Source organism: Cupressus sempervirens, chromosome 7 (genome assembly GCF_028749045.1).
Source record: "Cupressus sempervirens isolate cs-2001-9-10 chromosome 7, ASM2874904v1, whole genome shotgun sequence".
NCBI lineage: Eukaryota > Viridiplantae > Streptophyta > Pinopsida > Cupressales > Cupressaceae > Cupressus > Cupressus sempervirens.
This window is the reverse complement of record NC_143124.1, coordinates 11,978,053-11,989,112: the sequence shown is the minus strand read 5'-3', so window position 1 is coordinate 11,989,112 and position 11,060 is coordinate 11,978,053. Positions and strand designations below refer to the sequence as shown.

General features: G+C 32.4%; 1 protein-coding gene across 1 annotated transcript; it reads right to left on the bottom strand.

The window, feature by feature from the left end:
* Nucleotides 1-3,077: 3,077 nt before the first annotated feature.
* LOC149545161 (uncharacterized) lies at nt 3,078-3,671 on the bottom strand. Its single transcript, XM_089793701.1, has one exon. It carries the CDS (start codon nt 3,608-3,610, stop codon nt 3,137-3,139), a length of 474 nt encoding a protein of 157 aa, XP_089649827.1. The 5' UTR covers nt 3,611-3,671; the 3' UTR covers nt 3,078-3,136.
* Between the last annotated feature and the right edge of the window lie 7,389 nt (nt 3,672-11,060).

The following is an 11,060-nucleotide window of genomic DNA, read 5'->3' as shown; positions in this document are numbered from 1 at the left end:
AGGATTAATTATAATTTAGGACTATACTTGGAAGAGTAAACAAAAAACCCACACAAATGCATATATAAAGCCACAAACACTTGAAGGTAGGTCCACACGTGTCTTAGGAATAAGCTCTTAAAAGTGCACAATGCCATGTAAACAATTAAAACCATGCCAACCAGATCAACACATTACACAAGGTGGAAATAGTAAGAAATTAGGACTTCAAATCTCAACACAAAAATTGAGAAATATCCAACATGAGAATTCATGCACTTAGGAAAAGGATCTAGGATAGGTCCTCAAAAAGATGACAACTTTGGATAACATGAAAACAAAAGCAACAATGGCTACTTCACGAACAACATAATGGTATGGAAAAGTGGAAATATTTTTGGTTGACACAAGATTGCTCAAAGACTAGTGATGTTCCTACATCACTTAGATATAGGTCCCCATGTCATCCAACAATCCAAATCCAAGAGTACATAAGCTAACTCCCAAGAATCAAAGCTCACAAATACAATCTCCAAAGTCTTTCAAGAAAATAGGAACACATTACCAACAACTACCAAAAAAGCTCCAACTTCAAGATGATTACTCCAAACTTTATGCACACTTAGGATGAGGTTCCCCAATATGTTCTAAACACATCCCCAAACACGGGAATTGTAAGGTGCACAAAATCCAAGCTCGATTCTCATGCATCACAAAATAACACATAAGGTCCCAATGATGCCTAGACAAGTCCATAAGGATCACATAAGATAACAAATGAGCTAGATCTATTGATTACCAAAATAATAGGAAACTATCCAAATGAATAGGAAAAATAAAAATAAAGGTAAATAATTTTGGGTGATGCAAGATTCCCAATGACCCAAGGATGATCCTACATTAGAAAGACACTCTTATTAATTAATACCAAGGTTTTCCCTCTTAATTTGACCCTAATCCTTATAGAGATATGTTGTCCTACCTTTATGGTAAGGGTAAGAGGTCACCTGAGATATCCCCCTCTACTTTAGCACCTACTCCTTAATATTTGAGGGGATAGTTTGTTCCTCCTACCACCCATAAGGTAAAAAGATGAAAGGCACTAGTGACTATGCTAGTAAATTTTCCATCAACTTCACCTCTTACTACATTGGCAAGCTCCTCTTTAGTTGAAATGACATAAAAAAACCTCACCTACAGAGAAAGATGTCAGAACCATCTTGTACTTGGGAGTAAACTTATTGTCAAAACCATCTTATACTTGGGAGTAAACTTATTGTCAAAAGGAGAGAGCCTTGGTACATTATTCCATTGTAAAGGTGGAGAGTGAATCAATGACAACTGTGTCTGCAACTTCTACTATTAATCCTATCCCTTTTCTTGATCCCATTCTTACTACTCTAACCTTTGATCTTACCACACATTTCATCTTGTTTCACTTTTCATTGGGAGTGGCTATTGGGCCTTGTGCCAAAGGGTTCTAGGCTTTCATTTCCTATTTGTAGGAGTCTTTGCTAGTCTAGATGTAGTAGCAAGGGCATAACCACAAGTGTTAGCAATAGACCCCAAAGGAGGCCTTGGACAAGCCTTAGGGACAAGGTTTGTAGTTGTTATTTTCCCTAGTTCATGACTTACATAATCAACATTTAAATGGGGAGTTTTTGTACCTTAAAAGAGCTAGCTCCACAACAAGCACAATAATAGGTCATACAATATTTGTATTGGGAGGAGCATTAGGTGGGCAGACAACCCTTGCAAGTTGAGAAAAAAAAGTTGAACATTTCAAACTCAATTATTTCTAAAGACCAATTGATTTAGAGTTGAATTTGTTAATTACTAGGTAGAAGACTTTATAAGTCAATACAAATATATCATAATATAACTTAGCATTATATATTTTATTATATTTATTTATGACATTCAAAATTATAATTTTCTTCTATTATTATCTTATTTTTATAATATATTTTGAATATCTTCTAATTAAGATAAGTACCCTGGTTTCATTCTTGAAAACTAAAAAATTCTGGCACACATAATAGAATGTAGGGCATATGTATCTGTCTACCTTAAGTACTTGTCTATCCACACAGTTTAATTGCAAGGAGTCTTAGAGCAAGGCCTCATGCAACTACTAAGCTTAATTTGCCTGACAACCACTACTTAGTATATTTAGGAGTATTTTGGGCAGCTTATGGTCCCATGCAGCTGCTAATATTGCTGGTAATCATTTTAATATTAATTTTTTTTAGAAAGATTGGATAGAAAATTTAGTGATTAAAAAACTAAAATAAAATTTAGAAACAAAAAAGGGGAGGGAAGAAAATTTATGATGACAAATAGAATTTTTTCAATAAATTATAGCTTATTTTCATTCCCTAAATAATAACTGCTCCATAAAAATAAGAAAAAATTCAATAATATCTCTTTTACATAATTCTAATTCTCTATAGAAACACTCTGCTGCTAAAACAGAATTACAAGCCGCATGAAAACAATGATGTTATCACTTCTATTATAGTATTAAAAAATGCTGAACAATTTGTGAGAAATCCCACGTTCTTTTACAAAACAATTATAAGCAGATATGAATATCATGGTAGAACTGTTAAGAACAGAAAAGCTTCTTATTGATTCAAGATATTGAAACAAATAGATCTTTTTACTAAAACATGAACGGAGAATGCTATGTATTACTCATGATTAAAGCTATATTGAAAATCTTGAAAATATAAATATAATTACAGGAGAAAGTGGCTGATTCCATTCGCATCGGCATGTATTGTGCAACAAATAGATTACAGAACATATTTACATACATCTTTCCGATCGTCTTGCTGAAATGCAAAGGCGATCCCACAAATATAATTAAGATGATCACTACCCGCTCTTGCCAGTACTCTCATATGCAAGCGTAACTGGCTCTAAAATATACCTGAGATTGTAAATACAAAATTAGATTTCAAACTGTTCAACCTCGCTATACTCAAACTCTTAGTTATGCTCACAGGCGCAGACATAGAAATATAAGCTTAACTTTGTAAGATAATCATTCCTTCTACAATATCCTGCATAAATAACAAAGGGAAGTCTAGATAGAAGTAATGTCTGGACTTCACACCGGAATATCATTAAAGAAAGCGTAGTTATGAATACATCATATTCGCTCATCAAAAAAAACTGGGAACAAAAACTTGAAAAATTCAACGTCCCCGAGGTTCTCAAGTGTGTCAATCATTTGAAGGTTATAAACGTCAGAAATCATCTCCTCCTCCTTATCTTTGGATGTAAAAACATCATCATCTGCTCTAATTGTGGGCATTTGACGAGAAAGTAGAGGCTGAGGTGTACTGTCGGGAATTGAGTGAAATTCTAACCGATCTTCAAAGATGGGTATTTTCACATGACTATCATAATGATTCCTATTCAGTTTCTTAGATGGTGAAGAATGATAAGGAGCCGATTTGGGTGATGGCCTCTTATTTCCAGTGAGGGACTGCACAACAGCAGAGAATTCAGATTCGCTTGCCATAACCGTTTTAGGGTTTCCAATATGAACCACCTTCACTAGTTTACATTTACACTTGCTGGATGTTCCTGCTAATGCATCTAAAGTCTTCATGTCTGCCATGTATTGTCTCCTAATCTCCCAAATGCAATTTCAGATGTCCAAAACAGGAGGATAATTAACATGAATGATGAGCATGGGTTTTTAAGAGCAAATTCAAGGAATGTGCTATATGAACGATTTTCATGTGAATTGTATTAGTGGAAGATGTCGGTAAGTCATTGAAAGGGAGGGGAAGAAGGTAAGTGGGAAAGAGACGACTCAGAGTAGACCAATTTAAATGTTTTCATTTTAAACCTAGATTAGACTTATTCAATACTCTGCATATATTTAAAGAGAGGTTCTCTATGTTATTTGAAAATTTTAAATCTATGTTTTCATTGGCTGTCATATTTTCAGACCTCATGATATAATTCCACGTCAGAGCTAAACAAAGGAGAAGCATAGTCGTCGCCACGCACCGTGGAAAATGTGAAATAACATAATATAAAACGCCAAAAGCAATTTAATGTTTGTCGACAGTCATGGTCTACAGTCAATAGCTTCTAGGTACACAATCCGACTTATGGTCCAACAAAGCTAAATACAACTGTATTTTATATTTATCACCCTTCTCTGTCCATTTAAGTTGTCATTCTCATGTACGGACGTAGATTTGACAGATGTTTTTGACGGAAATTATGCCCTTTTCACATTGCACATTTGTGGTGTTTGTAGATTTGACAGATGTTTTTGACGGAAATTATGCCCTTTTCACATTGCACATTTGCGGTGTTTGAGTGTGTTCATGTCTCTAGGTCGGGACTTCATAGCAATAAAAGGTTTTAAAAAGCATTGAGCTTCCACTTTTTTGGAAGAAATAACCATTTTTTACTATATATGACAATTTGGGGATTTTGCTTATAATTATAATTCATGAAAATGTAACTGGTTAATGTTCTAACTAACAATTATATCCTTGGTATGTAATGATACGATGAAAAGGCTTGGGGTCAATTAGATTTATTATTTGTTATTTGCATATATTTGTATGTCACATGAATTTAATTGGTAGGTCATTTAAAAAATGATATTTTTTGTGCTAATAATGACCTTTCATTATGAGTAGTGAAGTCTTTTCCATGCTTGATGCATTGGTGATGTCATATGTACTTTTCATGAAGTATCCTATGCACATTGGTGTGTAATTCTAGCGTATGTTGTAATATATCAAGTTATAATATTAATTCAAATGAATATTTTATTAATTTGCATTATAAAAATGATATATACAAGTAGTACATTTTTTATTGGATCAAATATCATACCTTATTGTGAATATAATTACATGATAAGTAATTAGTGTTTAAATATAAATTATAATAGTTCTATAATTATTTTGATAGCTTTGAGTAGGAACATGAGTGGAGGTGGGGTTTCACAATTTGTGCTTGTACAAGAGAACGATGTTGATGAAGATGATGATCCAGGTAGCTCTCAAGGGGCTTACTATTTGGTGGTCCACTTTGTCCTTTCTATGTCTCTATATGTAGGCATTGGTGAGTTGCGTGTGATGGGAGTTGTTGTGGCCCCTCTAGAATTTTCCATTTCATTTCACTACCCAAAAGTTATTGCTAAAGCTTGTCAGCCATTATGAATTTTTTGTTGTGTGAGTAGAGTGTCTATCACACCTATTATTTGTTGGCGAAGGAGGATGAAATTGGATGGTCAAAATTGCTATGTTCTCTCATTCCCTTGGCCCAGATCATGGGGATTTATTTGTCATATGAAATGGTCTTATCCCCATTGAGGTGTCATTGGCCTTTCCCTCTATTATTTTAATAAGTTTCATTTCTCCCATGTTAACCATTGTGGGGACCATGTAGACATCATAGGGAAAAGGCCATGCATCCTTTAAAGAACTAAGACTTGTCTCAAAGATGATTCATATGTTTCTTACTCAATTATTGTTGATGTCATATCTATATCATAGGATATTGTATTATAATTTTACTTTTGTAGAAGACATAACAATTTTTTACAATATATGACAATTGTGGATTTTTCTTATAATGATAATTCATAAAAATATAACTAGTTAATGTTTTAACTAGCAATTATATCTATGGTATGTAATGATATGATGAAAAGATTTTAGGTCAATTAAATTTATTATTTATAATTTGCATATATTTGTATATCACATAAATTGAATTGGTAGGCCATTTAGAAAATGATGTTTTTTGTGCTAATAATAACCTTCCATTATGAGTAGTGAAGTCTTTTACTTTGTGCCACCACACTTGATGCATTGGTGATGTCATATTGTAGATGCTCAAAATGGTTTGCATCTACGACTTCATCACTTCTTCATACTAATTTGTCCCATTTTCTCATTCTACTAACTTTGATCTTTTGGCCAGATTGACCATATTTCGTCATTTGTATCCCCTTTCACATCATATCAAATCAGCTCAGAATCAGCCCAAATCAACCCAAAATCACTCGAAATCAATCCTAATCAACCCAAAACATATCAAACATCCCAAATCAATCATCATTTATCTTATCCTAGGTATTGTTGTGGCTTTCAGTGCCTTGGAAACCTATCGACCTATCAATATTATCAATCTGACCTTAGTACTGTCGTGGCTCTCAGTGCTAGGTCAAACTATCATTCATGTCATCCAATCTCTGACATTGTTGAGGCTTTCAATGTTAGATCACGGCATCATCAACCATTTTAATAATATTGACAATGTCCATCAATGTTATTATGATCAAACCTTTTCAATCAATTTCAATTTTGTAGCATTTACAATGTCAGTTAAATGTTACATATCAACCAATTCATGTCATGTGTCCTTGGCATGTTATCAATTTCGATCTATCAATCAATTTGACCATGGCTTTGGTCTACCTTTTCATCATCTTATTCCATATCCATCATCATTACTTTTTTATCAAAGGATACAGTCGCATTCATTTAATCAATTTGGCCAATCATTTACTAACTTTCTCTATAGGATTAAAGAACCCATAATTTAATCCTATTATTCTTTCTAATTATTCTTCCTAATTATCATCCTCAATTAATTAATTTTATTAATTAATTGGTTCATCATCTACAAACCATGGAAATTTACAATTTCCTAAGATCCATTTTCCATCATTAATTCCATTTTCTACTAATTCTTATTTTGTGGAATAAGAGGATTTTTAATTCGAATATTCCATAAAATATTGCATCATCATGACACTTGGATATGACACCTTGTGGATTCTCCTTTGACACTTGGCTAAGACTTGTCACAATCAAATATTCTTATCTCTTACGCACATCCCTATTTGGCTTATTCGTCATAGATTCTTGGCTTTAAGTGGGTTGAGGTGTCTTATGACGCGTCATAGATTCTCTTCCACATTTAGCCAAGTTTGACTTTCATGTGTCATAGAATCTCGCAATTGGCATATTTTGTCATATGCGTCATGGATTCTCAAAGGAATCTATTGCCACATCGAATATCTATGGGTGACAAATCCAATGCCCTCACTTTGAGTGTTGATTATAAAATGGACACTCTTTCTCTCATTTTGGGTCTTCTTGAAGTCTTGGAAGCCTTTAGGTCCTAATTTATTTTAGATTTCTCATTCCATCTCTCACATTCAAATCACAACTTCAAGTATTCTCATGGCATTATCCACATCATAGACTTTTCCTTCAATTTTGTGTGCACTATAGGCAACTTTGGAGCTACAATCATTTGGAGAAGAAAGAAGGACATGAGAGCTACAAATGAAAGAGAGGGTTTCTATTGCTTTCTTTATTAGTTTGGCTTTAATGGTAGACTAGTGGGTGCTAATGTATGTTGATTGAGTTTTGTGATTTTCTCATAGTATGTTATGCATTTAACCCGTTTTCTGTCCTACACATATATAATTTTTATTAAGTATCCTATGCACATTGGTGTGTAATTCTAGCATATGTTATAATACATCAAGTTATATCATCAATTTAAATGAAGATTTATTAATTTGCATTATAAAAAGGATATATAGAAATAGTACAATTTATGTTGGATCAAATATTATACATTATGTTAGAGTAATTAGATATTTTTAACTAACTCTAGTCTACTTAAGCTAAACTTTAGGTATTTAATAATCAATTTCTTTTATTAATTATTATGATACAGGTTGTATCATAATAATGAATGTGATAGATGGAATGCCAGGGGAAAATGAATGAGCAAGGGATCTTGACAAACTAGGGGGATTGAATAAGGTTGGTTGAAAAAAGGATGCAAAATCTAGATAATTACAACCATAACATGGCTAATCAGATGCTCATTATTCTGAATTCTTTCAATGAAAAAATTGTTAGTCTTGGTGGTAAGTTGAAAGCCAAGAGTTTTGTTGAGGAGAAGGATGAGAAGGACAACATTGAAGATAGGATGGAAGAGGATACCCTAATAGACATAACCCAAAGCCACTTGGATCAGACCTGTGAAAAAAGCCAAGAGCTCATGGCAGAGGAGAATCAGAGAGCCTATGAAGTGGTAGAGACTATCGAGGACCTCATAAGGAAGGTGGGGGAGTAAGTGAAGAATTTTCAAGTTTTTCCCTTGGTTTTTGTAGTCTCTATAGGTTTTTGTTTTTTTGGCTTTTTGCCTATTCTTTGGTTTTGACCTTTCTGTTGGCCGTCATTCTGTTGTTGGGCTTTTTTTGTTAACTTGTAGCCCTTTGTTATGTAAGAACTTTTGGATTTCAAGATCCCTATAAAACCTATTTTTCTTAATAAAAAATAATTAACAGTTCAGTTTCCATTTGGGAATATGATAATCAAAATGAACTTTTTGAAAGTCACATTAAACAAAGAGCCACATTAAAACAAATATTTATTAAGGACATAGGTTGAAACATATCAAAAGTTATGTAATATTATTGTGGATTTATGGTAAACTAAAAATGGTGTTTCTACAAGGATGTTGGAGAAGTGAAAGTACATGAGATTACGAACTAAACCCTCAAGTTTGGTTTGTAAACCCTTGAATGGGATTTTCAATGTAATAAGGGATAGTTTGAATCCCATTAGTTTGCTAGAGTAAATTTTAGTGTCACTTGACTTGAATATGGTCAATTGGGTCATAGATGCTCTCAAATTATCAATATTCTCAAATTTTTAAATTAGGTGCCAATAACTCAAATTAATGTGATAGGTGTTTTAAGGTGAATTTTAGTGTTTGGGAATTCTTAAGGATTCAAATAATAGCATTCTTCAAATAAAGTAGGGTAAATTAGAAGTTTGAGATGAAAATGCAACCAACTTGCAAAACTTTACAACATTGAAAATGTTGTTTATACAACTATATGCAATTGGGTGATTTTAAAATAAAGTATTTATTAAAACCTATTTTTAAGTAGTTGAGTCAAGGCTAAGGGGTATATATAAAACCTCTTTGATCTATTGTTGAAGGATTGGAAGTCATTTTTTACACCATGCAATATTGAACTAAGTGAGAGATTTTGTGTTTCTTACATACTTTTCTTTGCAAATTGAGAAACCTATGGTTCATGGATTGAATGAGACTTATAATGACTATAAATATTTTTTTCATTATTATTATTATGTATATTTTCTTTCTTTGTCTTTGATTTTTGGTGCATTCAATAAAATTCAAACTATATTTTCCCTATTATTGGTTGTTCCAAGGTTTTAATATAGAAATGACCCTAACTTTAAATTTTATGATGGAAACCTACTAAACTTTTGGGATATTGAATAGGAGTATGTTTACTATAGTCTCCAAATGGAAGTTTGCAAGTGTGCTAGGCTTGTTCTTTTTTTCATCAAGCCCTAGGTCAGGTGACAATAAACCTAACTAGGTAGATTGGCATAATATATAAGTTTAAATGTAGAAGTGGATTTATTTGTGAAAGAAAATGATAAAGAGTATTAAAAGGATTTAGGTGAATTTCTAAGACTAGTTAAAACATTGGGTTGAATCCATTTTATCATCTTTGAGGAAGAAACTTCAACCCTTTTCTTGTGAGAGAAAAAATGCCAAAACTTTGTTTAGGGAATTGTAAAAGAGTTGAGATCCTAAAACCTATAAAATCTTGAAGGCCTCCCAAAATGGTATCGAAAATGTAGGTTTAATTTTCAAGTCATTTGTGAATATTTAGGAAGAAACGCCAAGAAATTGAAAATAACGAGCTAATTGGGGCTTAAACCTATTAGGTTTGTTAAGCCTATCTTTGAAACCAATGAAATTAGAATTCAAGTACTTGTCAAATTGAGGTGAAACTAGTGTGAAAAGATATCTTGAGTGTTAATCTAACTTTGGGTCAGTCATGATGATCATTGTGCAACTTGTTGAAATATGAGGAAGAAATAGTATGGAAAGGTAAGTAGCTTTAAATAAATTGTTTGGGAAACACTTACCTTGAGTTGATAGAGGTATGGTCTATCTTGAATCATTAATTTTCATGACCCTAGATAAGATTCAATAATATACAAGGCATAGTTAGGAAGGAAAATAAACATTGTATCCTAAAGCTTTTCCATGAAGGGAAGAGTAAATGATTCAATAACATAATTTGTGTCATGTATGCTCTTTCCCCCAAATATTTTTAAATTCTCTATTGATATTAAAACTTTAAGGTCATACTAAGGAAAAGCAAAATTTCCAAACTTATTTCTCCATGGATATGAAAAAATAAACGTTATTGAAATTGAACTAAAATTCTTATATGATATAATTTTCATGTGTGCACTCTGTTATATAGAGTTACAAACCTCCATCCTGGGGAGACACATCCAATTTTTTTAGAAAAAATGAAACAAACACCTCATTCCCCTATAAATATTCAAAAATATATTTGTAAATATATTTATATTTTTAAAGTGATCAATAGATTAGATTATCTTATCCTATGTATAAACAAAAACTGCAACTAGACATTATACAAGTCACTATTGAGTTAGTGATTTTCCTCGAATGTTTAGATATACATCTCCATGTATGATGATATGTAACTTTGAGATATGTTTTCTTTAGAAATTATAAATAAAGGAAAACTATATACAATTTTCAATTGAACTCAATTTAACAAATTCTAAACAAACATAGGTTATCCACCCATGCCATAGATGATAAGGGAGAGAAAGAATTGACAACTCTTTTTTATATATTTAAATACATTAACTCACATATCCTATACTGAAGATATTAATAATCCAATAAAACTTATGGAAAACACTAATATTAAATATGAAGACTCAAAGGTGGTTCTAGGAGATTCTATAAAGGAAGAAGACCAATGAGACCATAAAGGCATGGAGGATAGAGGAGAGTCACGAAGGTTGAATTTGAAGGTTTTAAGGCCCATTATGACCTCTGGTTATGATAAATGAGATGTAAGGTTACTGATAATGACCCGAGGACCAAAATTCATTGCAAGTGAACTAATATTGTCTAAATTATCAAAACAGGTCTAGAGTAATGTTTAAAATGTTAAAGGATTGCACTAA